Consider the following 19,022-nt stretch of genomic DNA (forward strand, 5'->3'; position numbering starts at 1 on the left):
AGTGTTTTTTGTTAATGTCTCATTTGTGAAGCAAGCTAATTTTTCGTGGTGAGCAATACGTGACAAACAACTCTAACTTTAAAGCTTCAGAGTTTCTGAAACCCTTTGATTTCTGTATTCAGTATTCATGGTGCTCACTATGTTGTTGGTTGCTTCATCCACATGATGCTATTTTTTTCTTTTTAAATGGCTATCTGAAACTTCTGACCTGGAACAAAGAGTGATAGATGCTCCACAGTTGCTCTTCATTCTAGATAAATAATCATTCAGGCATAATTACGTGCATCTCTCAGCACTCATGAATATCTGCTGCCTGCTTGAATAGCTGGGAGGGAATATACATTGCCCTTACAAATCCTTTTAGAATAGGTTTCTGCTTGTATTGTGTTTAGGAGAAAAAACAGGAAACAAGCAACACCACACACACAAAAAAAGGAAAAAAAAACCCTGAAAACCACCCGAACAAAAAATCAGAAACCAAGAATTCTTCATTTTCTGCTTGCTGGCTTTGTTTTTCTTCATTCGTCGACATGCTCAACAGGCTGATTACTATGAAAATTTACATGTAAGAATAATCCTGGGGTGTAAGAGTAATCCTGACTTGCTCTTCAAAAATAAAAAAATACTGGAAGTAGGATGTGCACCGTAAGTAAAATCTAACCTAATAGAACTTGGAAGGAGGTTTGTCATTGGAGTTTCACGTGTCACTTAGTGGGTCATAATGTGAGAAACAGGTCAGTTTTATAATCACTGGATTTTTTTCCCTTAGTGGCTCAAAAGGGAAATGAAGCTTTGGGGAGGGTCTTTTACTGAAAATGATGTGTGGTACATTCTTGGGGGTTCAGTTCTCAGCACTATGAACAGATGCTTCTGAGCTAGTCTCAAATGTCACATTTCATGCATAAACCCTGGGGATTGACAATATCAGGATTCCCTGAGAGTATTCATGGAGGTTTAACTTCATGCTCTCTCCCAGGGAAGTGTCCCACCTACTGACTTGATGGATTCTTCCAGGCCTCCCGAAGGCCTTCCCTCTAATGCTGATACGAAAAAAGGCCAGGGAGAGGGGACACAAGCAAGATACTGCAAAGCAGTGGGGCTTTGGGGCACCCAGCAAAATCATGTGGTGTAGAAAAGTCACAGAGATCTCATCAGAAGAGATACCATGACTTGATTTTACATTAAAATGGAGAGTTATCAACATCTGGTAGAGGAAAAATCACAGCTCCATAATTATGATTGAGTTAGTCATAATAGTTGGGAGAAATGCAGACAATTTAAAATATGAAAAAGTTAATCTCCTTTCTAGCAAATGCCCACTTTTCAATTTTAAATATTTCAGTGACTGTTCAGAAATGCTTTTATTTTAAAGTAGTAATAAGTAAAAAACTCACTGTTGTCTGGAAATAGAGGGGCTTGTGATGGATGCTTTGATAAACTTAACTGTAGAGGAATTGACAGCTATGTTTTTAGCATATTAGCCAGCTTTTTTTCCTTGTAATATATATATATATGATACATTAGGTTTGGATTAAAAGAACACCCCCAAACAGAGGGAAAATACTTCCTTAAGCCTCCGTTAGAATGAGCTCCTGTCTAAACAGAAGATAAGAGAGGGAGTTTAGCTGCAGTTCTCTTCCATCTACGTGGATGTTTTTGTGATGAGGTTATAATATATGTTAACATTATGCTGACATGGACAGCTCTAGCCAATAGGTTAAAATTGTTAGGTAGTTTGTCTTTTTGACAGATCTCGTCTCCATGTCTAGCAATTTATATGACCTTCCAACTCTGATATTTTCCTTGCCAGTGTGTGTCCTAAGTGGCTCCCTTCTACCTATTGGCCCTGCCTCGTTCTCAGGGACTGACAGAGCAGCCCGTGCTTCACTGAACCTGTGAGGGGGCTGCCAGCTCACCCTCAGGGTTAAATGCTGCTTTATTCCTTTGAGTCATATATTGCTTGTTCAATTCTTGGTCATGTTTTCTTAAATGAATGTTTTAAACTAATTTAGAAATTCAATTTCTTGCAGGTAGAGCCATGGCAATATGATGTATCAAACAAAATGTATCACATTTCCCTGTCTTTTCCCCTTACAATTTAGTACATGGAATGATTCATAAAAACCCAGGCTGAAGCTAGGCATGTTCTGCATCATAGATGAACTAAGCAGCAGAATTGTCCCTGTTTCTGGGACAAATTTGCTGAGCATCATTTACGTGAGCTTTTCTCCCATATTCCTTAACATTTAGGATTTATTTGATCTGACAAGAAAGTGTTTACTTGAGTTTGTAATATAAAATCTTTCCTCCCCAGCATTTCAGCCCATTCCATGTGCACATGTATGCTTGCATCTGTATTTGCGTGTATTAGCTTACTCAAAGCCCTATAAATAGCAGATCAGTTGGCTTTCAAAAGAAAAGAGGCTTATTAAAAATTTCTGTGCTGGTGAGGTGCTTTTCACAGGCCAGAAAGCTCTTGAGAACTTTGCTGCTAACACCCATCGGAGATTTTCTTCCATAGCTGTGTAATAGCACTGCAGTTGCTATGCAGTTCATTAGTAAGTCTGGACTCTGTGACAGGTGTGATGTATTAAAAGCACTTGTATTACATAGCAATGTTTAAAAAACTTGAATTGCAGATAATATAAACCAATCTTTTCTCGAAATTTGAACAAGTCCTGAAGCAGCATGTAAGGCGGGTGGGGAGCTAAGATGGCAACTGCTAGTCTGAAGAGGTGGCAGCAATAGACTTAGCAGTACTTGAGAGACTTGAATAAATTAGAGTCATTCCAGGAAACAGATATCTAAATTGGTCTTAAACCATTTCAGAGAATGAATCTGTATTCCTAATGTCAGCTAGAAGTGGAATAGGACAAGCTATTAACATATTGAGCTTCTTGTGAGAGACAGGGAAGGAAGGACTTGGTCATAAGGACACTGTCTGGGGCTTAAGTGAAAGGTGCAAAATTGCCTGGGTTGGCACCTTGGACAAATCACCTAGAGAACATGCAACTGAGCTCCTGCAATGTACCTCTGCTGTCGAAGAGACCAGAGTAACAAAACTCCAGTAGAGAGCAAGTTTGGTTCCCTAGAACAAGGTCAACCTTTGAGCAAAATACCTTTCCACTTAGCATTTTTGAAAAGTGTATGATTTTGCTGCTCAGCAGAAGTCACAGTGTTGCTATATAATGTCATATGCATCCCTCTGATTTTTTTCAGGCTAATTAAAAGCAGTAAAAAAAAAAATTGTGGAAACTGGATCCCTTCTCACAGAAAATGGGGAGAAGCTTGAAAATAGGCAGCTTCTCCAATGGATTTATAATACTTGCAGGTGGTAGCATGTCATTCTGGGGAACCAAGATCTACTGACTTTTGATTGTTATCATGGGATATTTTCAGGGACTGAATTGACCTTACAAGGAACTAAGGCATAATATTTTTACGGTCAGAGAATGGACATTTTAGGGTTTCCATTTGTTTGTTTCTTTCTTTATGGTTAATGAGTGTATGATGGAATTCATGTAGGTTCTTAAGAAACACTGGGGTTTTTTTTCAATCTTAGATCATTGTATGCTTTAATGAATGCAAAGGAAAGTGTTTATTGTTGCTTAACTTACACTCTGCAGACTTTGTGACAGAGTTGTTTGGTTTAGGGTTTTTTTCATTGGTTGCTAATACAAATTACTTTGAATCCATGTATTTTTATGTCTTTCTGGGCAGACAGAGGTCTCCAGTCCTTCAGGTTAGGGTTCTGTTTACATATAGTATAGCTTTCCTCTTTGGCTTACAGCTTCCTTTCTGAACAAAGTCATATGCAGTCAAGAAAGAGTTCATGCTCTGATTTTGTAGATGGTCATGCAGATGGTCATAATGTCTAGTGTTATAGTAATACCTCTGTATTTGAGCTGGTAAGAGAAAGTTATCAAATAATTCTTATTTTTCTAAAGAGAAGTCGTTGTTGAAAAGAACTAGGAAGCCATACTTTGTCCTTTGGTGTTTCAGAAACATATTTTGTCGTGTCTTCTATTATAGCAATCCCATTTGCCTGTACCTCTCCAGTATTTGTGCCAACCTGTAAAAAGGGTGGTGAATTTTGTTCTGTTAGACTTTTCTTTTAAAATTATTTCCTGTATCTGACTTAAGAAGTTGTTTAGTTGTGGCACCTTTGGTGTTTGCCAATAGCCCAGAAGTCTGTTGGAGGAAGGCAGTGTTTATGCCCGTGTTTTCCTGCTTCTTACGCTTTGTACAGTTGAGACCGTGCAATTGCAAGCTGAGAAGTGTATAGACAAAAGATAGAGCTCTGCATTGTTTAGTCATTTACTGTCTACCATGTTGAATACCACCATCACCTTAGGAGGAAAAACTGCAAGTGCCTAGGTCTTAACCAGCTGATAGACAGCATAAAAAGGTAAGAGAGTAAGGATTTCCTTATTCAGGACTGGTGAGTGTCTAAATGTATTATAAGGGACAGTGGAGCCAGGCTCAGTATCTGACCTATGGGAAAGGTAGGAAAGTATGGGTCAAAGAAGTCCTTAATCTGAAGTAGTTCAAGTTTGTGACATGGCTTTTTGATTGGGAAGGAAGAACTGCTGTATACTAAATAACTCCTTCATGAATTGGGGTATGTCAAGTGAAACAAAATCAGAGAAAATAAACCCTCACATCTGGTACTGTTTGAATTGCTTCCCTTGTCTCAAATGGGACAGGAGCAAATGGGCTGCTCCTGGAACATGACTTGTTTCATGCAAACCTGTCCTTTTCTTTTCTATCTCTGCTTGGATCAGTCATGCAATAAGCAGGAACCTTTTTAATCCTGTAATCTGACATATTGGGCAGCTAGGCTTTTTAAGCAATGAACCATCCTTCAAAATATATCCCTCCAAATTTCACATCTAATGCACCTCAGTTACTCAGGGGAAAAAAAAAAGTGCCAAAATGTAACCACAGGAATGTGAAGGAATGAGTGCAGTTTCTCAAAACAAACAGCACATTTTTCTTTCCTCCCTTCACTCTCGGAACCAGACTTAAGGTGCAGAACTTAATATCCAGCATAAACAGAATAGACAACTGGGGATACAAGCATCATAAAGTCACCCCAGGACACAAAAAAAAACAAGAGCAAAAGACAAGTAGAAGTAGGATAGAAGGAGTTTTATTCTCTGCAAGGTTTGATATTGTCACAATAACTTGCCTCTCCTTGAGTTCATCAGAACCTTTTCAAAGGGGATACTTGTTTCCTTTTCAGAGGAGCCAAGTGTTGTTTCGAATGAGTCCTTACACCGACTCCTGCCTGCTGAAGGCTTTGCAGCGAGGCTGCTCTGCCAGCTTTGTATGCGTGTCACCAGCACATCACGTTTGATCACAATGAAAGTCACTCCAGAGTACGTCTAATCAGCCAGGGCTTCAGAAAAACTTGAAGGCTCTGAAGCTGACCTCTGGAGTCTGTAGTGTTGCTGTTGGGAGCAAAGAAGAAAAGTGTGTAGCTTTTTGAGGTCTGTTCACTGTGTTGTAATAACCATTTAAACAAAAAAAATAAGGAAGGAAATGAGTAGAAGAAAATACCGTCTGGACTTGAACTGCTTTTATCCAGCTTTCACATGGACGTACAGTCGAAGTTTATCAAGTTAATTCTGTATTTGGAAGTCTGGCTGAATGCTGGAAATTTTGTCTTGAAATTGCAGGAAGAGTAATATTAGATGTTTTATCTTTAACTTTTAGTAATACATTCATTAAAAATTTTACACTATCACTTCATTGTTCATATGAAGCTAGCATGTGGTAGCCCTAGTCTGACTTGTGATTTGTGTTAGGCACTGTGTGTGTTTGGTGGAGATAGTGTCTACCCAGAGCAGCACTGGATGTGATTGGAAAGCCAGAGAAGCTGAAGAAGTGAAGCCTTTGGTGGTGGAGAGGAGCTCAGGTTTGTTCACAGGGCTGGCTTTGCCCTGCAGTTATGGGAAAAAGCTTCTGGGCATATACTCTGTAGTAATGATGGTGGTATGAAAAATGCAAGACAGTCTAAGTGTCTTAATTTATGGAGCATGCTATAAATAATTCATTACCAATAGTGTTCCTGTTTACATTGTTTGTGATAAAGATGGGAGGTTTGTGAGACAATTGTCACTCATAAGTTGTCAGGCTTGCTCCTGGCCTGTTCCAGCTGAAACAGCAGTGGGGATGATGGGAACTGTGCTCTCCTCTTCTTAACAGGAGATACCACATTGGTTCCTAGTCTTCACAGTTGAGGTAACTTTTGCTCTGGCCAAATTTAGCATTTGTATAGTTGCTACATTCAAATACTTGAGAGGATTTTTACAAACCTGCTTGGGATCTGTGTTGTGTTCTGCCAAATGCCATTTCAGCTTTATTGTTCTATCACCTGAGGGTGAGAGACCTAGTGGAGGTACAACAGAGATCTGTGCTCCCAGAAGAAATTCTACTGAAACCTGCTCCTGATTATCCCAAGAGGTTTGTTTGGGAACTGAGCATATGACAGATCTTTAACCATGGAATTCATAAACCTTTGAAAACTAAATTGTCTGTTAAGATTCTTGGTAAAAATAACTTATTTCATGGTAAATGAAAGATTCTCTTTATTGGCCTCTAAAGTAGGTTTGGGACACTGGTAATTCTCAGAGGCCAGTTTCTAGATAAAAAGTTCCTCTCAAATGATAAGGCGGTGAGAAAACCAAATGAGGCAGAGGATCATGAATGTTTCAGTTAATATCTTTCTCGAAGGCAGCAGGCTTTGTTGTGTAAAGCTCCTGCAGTATTTTGTCATCCAAGTGTCTAGAAGAATTTCTACCTTACTGGAATTATGGGCACTTGGAAAGTGTGAATAGCAACGACTACACTACAGATAGGCAAGTAGCAGGGATGTGTGCAGATCTGGCTTTACTGGAATTGAAGGCGTTGCAGTTCGAACTAGTTTTAAAATATGTTGTATTCAGAACCAACTCTAGGGTGTCCAGAGTATTTCTGGGCTTCTTGATAAAGTTTCAGTAGCAATGAATCTGTCCCTTTGATTCTCTCAGGTCCTTGAATACTAGCTGTGAGTCTAACATAAACAGCCATCACATTTCGAGTCTTCCAGTGTATTGTTCACACAGTGTTTCATTATGTGTGTACAGAAGAGCTTTCCATGAGGGATACACAGTCATTTGATTTGTTTGTCCAATCCTGGCTCATTTTACCCAGACTCTCAGTACAGTTTCTTAAAATTTAGGATTTGGTGGCAACTTGAAATACTGAATGTTTATCCAATTGACAATTCAGTAAAACCAAATCCTTTGGTTTTTAATGTATGTTCCTATAAGGTATATCGGTCCAGAAGTATTAATATAGATGCCTATCGAGTCAGCTGCCGTAAAATTATGATAAAATATAGACATTACCAAAACTGTAGTTTTGTTTAGATGCCCAATATCTCTAGTTTAAGTTACTTAAAAGAAAGTAAGCCCCTAGCACTAAATTGTCATAACTCAAATCAAGTGGAAAGTTTCTGAGAAGCCCCTTTGGATAGCACCTGAAAGCAATGCAGGCAATGTAATTCGGCTGCCAGCAACTGTTCTGTTTCTTCAGTTACAAAAGTTCACAGCCATCCAACATCTACTTCACTTGTTCAGATATATTTAGTTTTCAAGGTTTTTGCTGGTCCTCCTGAAATTTATATTGCTTCTATTCTGGGGAACTTGGTAAATATTTAAATTTCATCAGAGCAGGCCAGAATAATGGCTGATGTCAAAATTGTTGGAGCTTGTGTCTCAAAGCAGCTATTCAGTTGCTCTGTTCTCCAGAGACTTTTTCTATTCCTTTCCTCTCCCTGAGTGGTCTTCTCCAAAGTAGCGATGCTTTCCCTGGTGGCTTATCGGAAATCACTGGTCTTAGGAGGACTTTCTTGTCTCATAAAATGAAAGAAAGGATTAATAGATCTTACATTTATAGATAATAAAGAGAAATTACCATCCACTTTGACTATATGCCTTCTTTATGATGCTAAACTTAGTGGGGAAAAAAAGGAGTCCAAACCTATCCTCATTCCTTGACTTGGTACAATATAGTTTGGGGATGGAGGATTGTTATATTCTTTGTGTTACCACTCAGTAATGAGGAACAGAAGTTGTGATGGTTCAGTATCATGAGAAGAAATCAGCAATATCCTTCAAATGCTACAGTTCAACTTCCAAAACATGCCTGGTTTCATCAGATAAGTAAGAGGGCCTTCAGTGTCAGGATGCAAATCTTTGTAGTTTCTAATTCACTGTGGGCTTCAGGTAGTTCTTTCTAGGAGTATTTCTTTGGGCCGACCCAAGAGATTTTGACCTCTCTCTGTTATATGCCAGGCTATTTGCTCCAAGAGAGATGCTATAGGAGCATAGCAAACACGGAGTAGCATCTTCAAGTTTTGACAGGTAATTGTTAAAAATATTTGCTGCTAGTGCCATCTCACCTCTGTCCTTTTCTCATCCTTCTGAGACAGTCTTTGACAGTTTGCTTAGGTCATTACTGTTTCCTCCAGACCTTTAGAAAATGCTTATATTAGGTTGTGTTCTGTAGCTCATCTTTCAGGTTTTAAGCAAATAACTTAGGTGCTTATGTCCAAACCAGCTGGTTTTCCTCAGTAGCTGATAAATGTCTAGCAAAAGCAGGAAAAGTTTTCACTTCATGGGTGTTCTTTGCTGGAGCTCTATAGACGCAGCCCCCAGAAGGTGTGTAAGCCAGATGATGGTAGCAATATTACATGCCTGTTTGCAGGATTTGGTAGGCAGACACAAAGAATTCTCAGCAAATACTTTGCATCTTACCACAGAACCTCTGGAAGAACCAAGCTTTCATTAGGTAAATGAGCAAGCATTGCATGCCAGAATGCAAACCTTTTTCTGTTCCAATGCTCACCTGACTTCTGCAATCCTCCCACCAGGCCCAGAGGGTGGCAAGAGGTGCTTGATTCTGCTTCAGCTTAGAGACTGGCAATTTATCAGGGAGAGATTTTTTACAGCATTGTTGTGTGAGTGATCAGGGACACTGGTTATGAAATTATCTGAGCGCAACCCAGCAAGCTTTTAGGGATGGCTCATTTGCTTGTAGCTGTCCCAATGAGGATTAGTATTTCTTACCTGCAAGCTACAGTACATACAGTAAACCACTGGATCAGTGGGTTCTGCTGTGGAACTGTCAATGTTTGTTCTAGCAGATCTGTCTGTATTGGAGTGTGCAAAGCCTCTGAGAGCACTCTAGCAGGGCTCTCAGCTCTGGCTCCCCAGTAGCACACTTCCACACACTTTTGCCTTTAATTTTGTATTATTATCTCTTGCTGTTTTAAACTGCAGTGTCCTTTTACCTCCTTGCTCTCCCTTAAGATAACAAGCTGACAGAGCTGATTACACTGGGAGCTGGGTGGAATGCAGGGAAACCAACCTTGTAATACAAGCATGCAGCAGGGCAATTACCTGTGATCTGCAGATGCTGCTCTGGGTCTGAGGAAACCACTCATTTCAGCCAGCGGGCTGGAGGTGAGGGCTGCCGGTGCAAAAGGCAGTTCATGTGCTTAATGGTTAGTGCTGGCTGGTGACCAGCTTGTCCAGGCTCAAGGGAGCCCTCTCCTTAGCTCTCTCTTACACAGTGTGTGAGGGTTTCTTTATATTTCTATGTCTTTACTGTAAGTACTGGTCATGTTGCAGTGCTGTGTGTGTGCTTCCAGCTAGCCCGACCACCTTTGCTTTTGTAATCAGGGTGCAGATGTGCTTCATGATTGAACAACTTCTGCGCACCGCCGCTCCTCCTCCCAGAGGAGTCCAGCAGGCTTGCTTATGCAAGCTGTCATGCTGTCTTTTTTTTCAAAGGCATGTGTGGGTTTGCTTTTGTGTGTATCCGGCTGGCTGTTGGTGCCTGCATATAATAGGCTCCGTATATAAAAACGTTCCCGAGCACACGGCTGCGGAAACAGCTTCCTTAAACCCGACAAAATTGCCAGCCCTTGCAGCTCAAGCCACCATAAATTACAAAAACCTGCTCCCACCTCCCTGAAGCTGTGCCTGCCGGGCGCTGTGCGCACACACACACTCGCTTTCCCTCTCTCGCAGTCAAAGATGATAGAAAGTCTTCTGGGGATTACTGCACATTTGTAGAGCAACAATGGAAAGCAGCACAGCACAAATATCTATTCTTCCTCACCCAGCATAACAAACGCTGCTTTGTCTCACATCTGGCCCTTTTTAATAGCTCAAAGCCAACAGCAGTAGCTATTTAACAGCTTATGGTAAATAAAGCTTTATTAAAACAACTTCCTTTTTCAAGTGTTTAATGATGAAAACAGCCTTCCACCTGACATTTTATGGGTTTTGTACCATATCTAGTAGAAGAAATAAATTAGTTGTCATGGATAGATATTAAACTTTCTCCAGCAGATGATCTCTGAAAGCGTCTGTGCAAATCCTCGCACTGAAGGCGGGCTGAGAGCCCTTTGGCTGCCGTGTGAGCCGTGTGCCGAGCGCAGACGTGCCGAGCTGCACCGTGCCCGGCCGTGCCGGGGCTGCGCTCGGGGCTGGGCTGTGCCGCGGGCGGGCGCGCCGGGGCTGCGGCGGAGGATCCATGAGATTACACGCGATTAGGAGCGTTAGCCTGTGTGTATGCACACGGACGTGCCTTCTGATAGCCCAAGAAACAACTTCTGACAATATGTTTAATGGCAGGGGAACTGTCAAGTGCAATTAGATGGGTTTTGTCTCCGGACCGCCGCTGTATACCACCAGGACAGGGCGCTGAGAGAAATGATGTTTCTTAAATTCATCACGAGAGGTGACAGGCTCCCGGGAGCTGCTGGGCTCCTTCGGACCTGGCTCCTCGGGGGTCGGTGCTTCAGGCGACAGAACGCGGCTGTTCCCGCCTGGTCCCCGCGGCTGTCCCGGTCCCCCCCGGTCCCTCCGGGCTGTCCCGGTCCCCCCCGGTCCTCCCCGGCCCCGCGGCGGGCGGTGGCGCGGCCCGGCGGCGCCCCCTGGCGGGCCGCGGCCGCACCTGCCCTCGCCCGGCCCGGCCTCGGCCCCGCTCCGCCGCAGCCGCTCCCGCCCTCGCTCCCGCCCGCCTTGTTGCTTCATCAAAGTCACTTCGTAGATACAGATTGTCTGCCCTCACGTAGGACCCTCTGCATGCTGGAGACTTGAAGGAAATGATTAGTTTTTAGCTGACTGAATAAACAGCATTAACCAACTTGTGTGCTGTGGCGGCAGGGGGCAGGGATGTTTAGAGCTGCTATGCTGAATCCCTGCTTAAGGAACTATCTTCATTTTCCCTTCTCACCTACTGTTGAAATTTCTTAACCGATAAAGGTATTTCCTGTGTCATTTTATTTATGGCCTTGCCCTGAGTGGTCCGCAGTGCCTCCGAATTGGATCTTGTCTGGTGCAGCCCCCGCGGGTGGCCGGTCCCCTGTGGAGATGGAGACTGGGGTAACGCTGTGCTGCTGGCCTCGGGCACCGCTCACAGCAGCCTCCCCTGCCTCCTGCGAAGGGCTGCCCTTCCTCCTCTGCCCTCAGAATGGAGTTCTGGTGGAAAGACCATTTGCTAAGAGCTTGTTTCTGGAGGAATGGCACCCTGTTGCTGCGGCAGAGGGTGGGTGGCAGTGCTTGGGGCTGGTGGGGCTGGGCAGCAGCTGATGTCTCCGGTGAGCTCCGCTCAGGTCCTCTCTGCCCAGCAGTGAGGGAAGGAAGCCTGTGGGACAAGGGCAGGAGGCACCATGTGAAGTCTCTCCAAACTCAGGGAGCAGGCTGCGCCTGTTTCAGTGAGGGTTCAGGTCTCCCTTGGCCGCAGGGGAGCAGTTTTCCCTGGTCTCACGGGGCAGAGCTCTCACTGTGGATGGCAGTTCTGGCCATGGGCAGAGCTCACCCCAGAGCAGAACTGAATCCACACTCACTTTCACAACTCTGAATGGCTTTAGACATGTTTGAAGCAGTGGTGAAACGTTTGGCTTGATTTTTCTTTCCCCTCTCTAGGAGGCTGTTCAGGCTGCCTTAGGAACTGGTGGGGACCACACTTTACTAAACTCTTTTCTTAACTATGTTACTTGAAAGTTCAGTTTGTGATATAATAATTTCAGTCTCCTTACCTGAACTGTCACCCAACACAGAGTGTAGCAGAATCTCGTGAAATTCTTTTGTAGAGGCAGTGAAAAAATTCATTTGTTTATCAATATAGAAGAGGGATTTGTACTACTGGTTTAAAAGATTCAGTATGTTTAGGGTTAAGAAAAAAAAGGCTAACAGGTCGATACATCTGTTCCTTTAAAAAAACCATTCTCCATTTTTGAGACATCATAAATATGTAAATGAGGCCTCTTTAATTACTTATAGCCTAGGGCTATAAACTCTCAGTGCTAGAGGGGAGGGAAGAAGGAAGAATATTTCACTTTTTTTAAGAGGGGGAGACTGGGTCTTTGCCTCAGAAAAGAAAGAAGGGGATTTTTATTGTTGAATTACCAGAAGGTGCTGGGAACACTTTTTTTTTGTTTATCCTTTTGGATGGAGTTAGCATGTAAAGCAGTAGCGTACAACCTTTCTGGCTAATGTGTGCATCAAACAGAGGGGATTTGTTACAAAGTACAGGGAAAAATTCCCTTCTCTATCCTCCTCTGCCAGTAGCCTTAATCCTGATCAGCAATATCCCCCGCTGTCTCTTGAGCTGCTCGCAGGCCTGAATCTTAGCGTGCTGTCTAATGCAGGGACACCACAGGGCAGTCAGGGACCCTGCAAAGTCGTTTTCACTTGTGACCTGATAAGTGCACAGCACTTAACCGAATAGAAGTCTGTTGTTATTCAGCCCTGACGGCCTTTCTGTATCTTAAGAACTGTTATTTTCGACTAAGGTGATCTTGCTGCTACTTTTAAGATAGGATGAGATCGACAGAAAGGGCATTTTTTAAAATTTCAGGACGTGGATGTGCATGTGGGGGGCGAGGCCAGCATGTAGTAGGTATAGTTACTGGAAATTTAATTCTGCTGTTATTTTTCTTCCAGCCAAAATGGTCTGGTGTCAAAATGCTTATTCTGCCATGGTGAAATTTTTGATCTCTATGATAATTTTCACTTTCCATGTTTAATCTTTTAATTCTTGCTGAGGCCCATGAAAGAGTAATTTCCAGATAATAATGGTTTCCCACTAATAAGCTCTGCGTTTTTTATAGCAGAAATTACTTAGAGCCAGTATGCTCACTGAAAAAAAATTACTCTATTTGATGCTCTTACAATGTGACTGAGAGAAAGATAAAGATGAGTCTTGCGGCGGTGAGGCAGGGCATTTCAGATACAAAGCGTTGTGTCATTGTGTGTGATGAGGCTTCATGTGTAAAGTTTTGGCTGTCTGGTTCATGCAACAAATGTTTACTGTCCAGGGGAGTTAGTGGGCAGAGGGCCTTCCCTTGACCAGGAGACAGTAAATGAGATTGGGCTGTGAAAGCAGCAACAGCTGGTGGGTGATCGTCCATCCATGCCGTGGGGGGAAGAGGCCGAGGGAGCCTGGCAGGGCAAAGACTCAGCCATGGAGCTAATGACGTGAGAACAAGTGGAATGGAGCATGGAAGGGAAAATTCTCCTAGCCACCAGGGGAAGGCTGAGAGTTAGAGAGTGCTTTTCTATGAGAGCAGTTGGGTTTTAAGACCAGAACTATTTTGGAGACTGAATTTGATCAGTTTATTACAGAATTTGTGTGCCCTGTCCGTGTAGGAGAGTAGGAGATTGCACTCCTGCCTCTAAGAGCCTTGTCGGGTTCCCACTCAGTTAGATGAGTTACTTTTGTGTATTCTGCTCCTCTGCTTTCCAGACAGGCTTTGAGAAGCTGTGCCATGTGAGAGAAATGGCAATTTGGACAAGTACTACAACAAGCTGTGGCCCAGGTAGCTGATAGGAACCTTGGATTTTGTTTATGGTTAACTGTTAGGTAGCAAACGTGTACACATGAAATTGTATCATTCAAAAATGCCATGACTTTCTTAAAAAAATAGGTGCCTCAGTTTGCATCTCTTCAAGTTTTTCAACAGACATCTATGTGCTTGTATATGTATTTGTTTTCAGTATGCCCTTCTCTGTGTGTGCTGATGTTCAATTAAAATGCAGATAATGTGTCCTAGCTTGTAAGATGGATCACTGCTGAAGTAGTGTCATGTCTAGGCTAGCTTATCTCTTGATAGATACCTCTGCTGTCCACTGAGAGATTAAACTTCATGACTACTGAGATCTGTTTGGGGGTCCTACAGGAGATAAGACTGTGTAACTGGCTTTTAATAAAATATATCAATTTACATTTGCTAGAGGACTTTTGGATGGCATTTGTTATTGAGAAGGTGGCAGTGCCATAATCAAAAGATAATACTTGCATGTGAAACTGGCTCTTCTGTTTCACAAGTATTATAATTTATTGACAGGAATGTTTTATTGAACCCTCTTGTGTCTAGAGTGTGGAGGTGAGGAGCTTTGAGCTGCCATTCTAAGACCTCATTTAGCTGTTTAGCAGAAAAGATTTTCTCCCCTGAGTCTAATCCAGCAGGAGCCGTGAAAGAACGTTATCAGCTAGGTACAGAAATCTCGGGCGGTTTGGGTGTGTGGGATGCACACGGATCTGTGGTCTGGGGTCTGTCTCATTGTGAGAGCTGTGTAATCAAGGTTCCCACCATGGGGAACACTCTTCCCCTCCAGCGGGTTGAGTATGGACAGTGCTGGAATTGTTTAACTGAAGAGATGTTGGGTAGTGTACCAGAAGTGGTGAGCAGCTTCTCTAACCAGACAACTATCTCAAAAATTTGTCTCTCTTATGTGTATGGAGGGAGTGGAGTTTAGTCATGAAGTGCTCTGAATAACAAAGCACTCAGTGCCACTGAAGAGGTTCACGAGGGAGAGGTTTCTGTGCAGGACTGGGACCTTGCTTGTGCTGCTATAAAGTTTGGTGTAAATTGGGCATTTGGATGTATATTTCTGTGCCCACTCATTGTTCACGAACTCCAAACACTACTCTGAGCCTTAATTTTTGTTTTCTAGATTTAAGTTACAGGAAGGTTTAATTTGCCTTAAGTTACATTGTTTGTTAAGAGATGGGTCTAAAGACTGCAGGCTGTGTTTTCCAGAAGTAATAAGTAGTTTACTCAACTGTAGATACCTGAATGAACACAATTTTTTTAGACGGCAGGAACTGTGCAGCCCTTTGCTCTGAAGATTATGTCTATTCCATATATGCTTGGTTGTGCATCTGAATATTTGTCATTCTTAAAGTCTAGGCTGAGCTGTGAATCGCAGTCCTTCCTGCCCTGTCCTCTTGGTCATTTCAAGGGCTCATGAAATAGATCTGCTTGTTGGAGGAGAGTCCAAAATGTACCTGTTGCTTTTATTTTCAGTACAGAAATCCAGTTTCTTCAGGACACACGTTTTGTGCTATTTTTGGCCATGTAATTCTCTGCTGTATTTGATTCATTTAATATTTATGGTAGGTATTTTCTCCTAGAGGAAGATTAGGAAGAATCACCATGCCCTTGTCCTTGCAAAAGCCGGGCTGGCATTGTTATTGGGATTATTATTATTTTATCTCACAGTGTGCTCAGGGGTTTCTTGCAAGCAGCTCTGTTCAATTGTTCAGGTGGTGAAAGTGTAGGGACCACGTTCAGTGATCTTTGTTGTCCTTTTTGTCTTGCAGATTGAGGGATTTTAATGGCTTTCAGGTAGAAGAGAGTGGAGACAATCAAAATGAATTCTATGGACAGGCACATACAGCAGACCAATGACCGGCTGCAGTGCATAAAACAGGTAAGCTGAAGGTGGGGGTCATTGCTGCCAAACGAGGGTTGGGTGTTGTGTGGCAGGTGTTGCATGAAACAGTTACCTGTTGCTTAATGAGTGTCCTTGCCCTTCAGAGGCAAGGAGTGAGAGACACTGTAATCTCATTCAAGAGAGTATCTGTGATGGTGTATTAACCTCAAAAGCCAAACTTCCCCTTACACCTTTCTAAGAAATCTTCAGCCTGGAGACTGGACAGATCTGTCTCAGCTGGAAGCAGAGTGGTGCTTGTCGTGCCAGCTCAGCCTGGAGGGTCACAGCGGGCGGCTGTCATTCGACTGCTCTGAGCACAGTAATCCACAGTTCCAATGGGCCAGTTGTGATTTTAATCCAGCAGCTGACCTGAGACCTGCACTGCCTGGAGACTCAGAACTTGGATGGTTGGCGTGCCTCCAAGTGCTCAGAGTGCTGCTTAATCAGTTTGCATGGAGATTGTAAAAACTTCTGTTTGCGAGGTAACATTTTCAGAAGCATCTGTTTGTGAAGATGAAGGGCTCTTCACATGCCACTGCCTTTCAGTGAATTATGTCTTATTTACAGATTTCCCCACTGTAACTGTGCTTGCAAATGCTTTTATAACCGAGTGAAACTATAATGGCAAGGATGCAAAGACAGTCTTTCCCTGCTTTACCCTTCTCAGTGAACTTTGCTCTCTAGGGCTGCAGTGTGTATTCTCCCTTCATGTATGTTGTTATCCACATGCAACAATCCTAACAGAATTTTCATAGCAATGGTCCTTTTAGAGGAGGTGAGCGAGATAAATTTTTTTGTTGGTATTTCCTGTGTTTATCTCTAAATCAATGCATGCATGCATGCATGCAGCAAACAGGTGCATAAATGCAACCTGCACACAGATATTTTGAAGATCCCATCTGGATCCACAAAATGAGCTCCAAAGTTCATCTCTTCAGACTGGTTGAAATTTTCTGAATTGGAAAAACAGAAACTCATTACTCCATGAAATAATGTTCCCAAATAATTTTTCACTGTTGTCTGAGCAGTTTACTTTGTTAGGTCACAGCAGAGTCCTGCTGCTTTAGTTTTTTATTTGTATTAGCTAAGTTAAAAAGCTGCCTGCCTCCTTGTGCCCTAGGACATATGCATATTGCTTCTGGAGGCAGCAGAGCATTTCTCTGTTGATAGATTTGTGTTGTAGACACAGGCACCCTAAATCAAAGAACTGATAAAATATAAGCAGGGGGTAGTACTGGATGAGTAGCTGGATTTTAAAATTTATTTGCTTAGCTACAACTTCCTCAAGAGAAGCAGCCCATGGGAAGTGCTGATGTCTCTCTGGTGAGCTGCGATAGGACACAGGAAAATGCAGTGAGGCTGTGTCAGGGGAAGCTCAGACTGGGCACTGGGAAAGGGCTCTTCACTGACAGGGTGGTCAGTCACTGCCACAGGCTACCTATGGAAGTGGTCACACCACCAAGCCTGTCAGAGTTCAAGGGATGTCCAGATGATGCTCTTAGTCATATGATTTAATTTTAGGTGGTCCTGTGAGGAGCAGGAAGTTGGACTTACTAATACTTAGAGGTCCCTTCTTGATATATTCCCTTGATATATTCTTTGATTCTGTAAGAATGTGTTTCTCTTCTCTTGGCTTCATCAGTATCTATTATTACATTGTTATAGCTTTGCCGAGATATTACTGGAAGTTTACATTTTCTAGAATGTGTTGTAATGCAGGAATGTGTGGGGTTTTGCAAGTCTGACCACGCTTTGGGTGATACAGACTACACACGATCACACGTAAACCAAATGATTTTTCACTCCGTATTTCCTTTATAAGAGAGGGTTTCAGAACGAATCAAACAAAGCTAGTTCACAGGTCAAAGAGCAGAAATAGGAATCTTTTCCTGCAGAATTGCTGGTCGTAATCCAGCCTCACTCTGTGTTGTCTCTCTCTTTCATCATCTGCAGTGAAAGTTAAAGCATCTAATGGTCCTTCAGAGGCCTGAGGAAAATATGAATTTGAGGATTTCATGCCTGTTTCTTGTGAAGAACTGTCTGGTTCAGAAAAAACATGCCCTTGACTAGTACAAATTGGTGTCCTTTCTGGCCATGCTAGCCCATAGGATGAAGAATGAAGGTTAAATTGCAGAACAATTTAACCTTCTAGCTGTAAGAACAGACCTTTACATCAAGTGGAGACAAATGGAAGATGTTGCTCAGCTCCTTTTTCTAGAGCTGTCGGTTTCTGTACATAATTTATATTATTTTAATTAGATAAGAGAATACCAAATTACACTTCTTAAAGTTTTAAAGAGATAATTTTGCCTATGTAATGGGTACTCTGTCAGTTAAAGCGCTAACTTCATTTATACATAGTGCGGGTTTTGCATATGCAGCTCGGCTATTTCTTCAGTGATGAAGGCCAGGAGGAAGATAAGAAGGTCAGGCTGCCCAGAATTTGCACAGCATTCTCTGTTTCCTTTGATCCTGGAACAAAGCTTTTCTGGTAGACCAGGAGCATGCTTGTGTCAGAGCTCAAAGGATGCCCGAAAAGGAGCTATCCTGCTTGGGAATGCTTGTGGATTCATGGTTCCCCCATTCAGTTTAGGCCCCAAAAATAGAAGAGAAGAAGAAAACTCTTGTTTTCAACTTGTGACAAACTGTAGCTAACTAAGACAGTGGCTGAACACCAAAATTATTTCTCAGAAAGCTTTTCTCTTTTTTTGTGCAAGTGACACTACTTGTAGTTTTGTTGGAGAGTAATGACTGGGGTTTTTTTTTTAAATAATTTGTTTTCTTGGAGAAAGTAGCATCAAAACTGCTGTTTGCTTTTTCATAGTTGGAAAATCTTGTGTTGTTATCTTTGCCATAGTGGAGAAAGAGACAGAAACTAACTGCCTTTTTGTAAGACACTCAACTCTGTCACAGGGTCATAAATTTCCTGCTTGAGGACATTTGTTCTTTGAGAGAGGTCATTAGCTGGCTAATACTAGAAAGAGTAATTTCCAGTTCACCCATTGAGTACTGAACCTCACACTGCTCTGTGCATGTTGAGTTTGGGAGCAAAGCACTACCTTGCATGGCCATATAAATATATCTTCACCTATTCTGGGGATTAACTGCAGGGTCAGACAAAAATGTGTCTGCCTTTTCTTCCTGGTGTGGTCTGTTATCCTCTTTTCCCAGACTGTGAGCAAACAGTGCTGCTGTTCTCCTGAGCACACACGTGCTTTTTGGGGTGGTTAACACAGAGGT

The 19,022-nt window shown here is 42.5% G+C and overlaps 1 protein-coding gene across 6 annotated transcripts in view; it reads left to right on the forward strand.

The window, feature by feature from the left end:
• ZMIZ1 (zinc finger MIZ-type containing 1) overlaps nt 1-19,022 on the forward strand; it is a 339,556-nt gene that overhangs the window by 167,674 nt on the left and 152,860 nt on the right. For all 6 annotated transcript variants that reach the window (XR_010081335.1, XM_063405933.1, XM_063405931.1 and 3 more), the window contains one exon: nt 15,670-15,779. Coding sequence is in view for 5 of the 6 variants with exons in the window: in XM_063405933.1 (XP_063262003.1) it covers nt 15,720-15,779 (60 nt within the window). In the remaining variant the exon portion in view is untranslated. The remainder of the gene's footprint in view (nt 1-15,669; nt 15,780-19,022) is intronic.

Source organism: Prinia subflava, chromosome 9, assembly GCF_021018805.1.
Source record: "Prinia subflava isolate CZ2003 ecotype Zambia chromosome 9, Cam_Psub_1.2, whole genome shotgun sequence".
Lineage (NCBI taxonomy): Eukaryota > Metazoa > Chordata > Aves > Passeriformes > Cisticolidae > Prinia > Prinia subflava.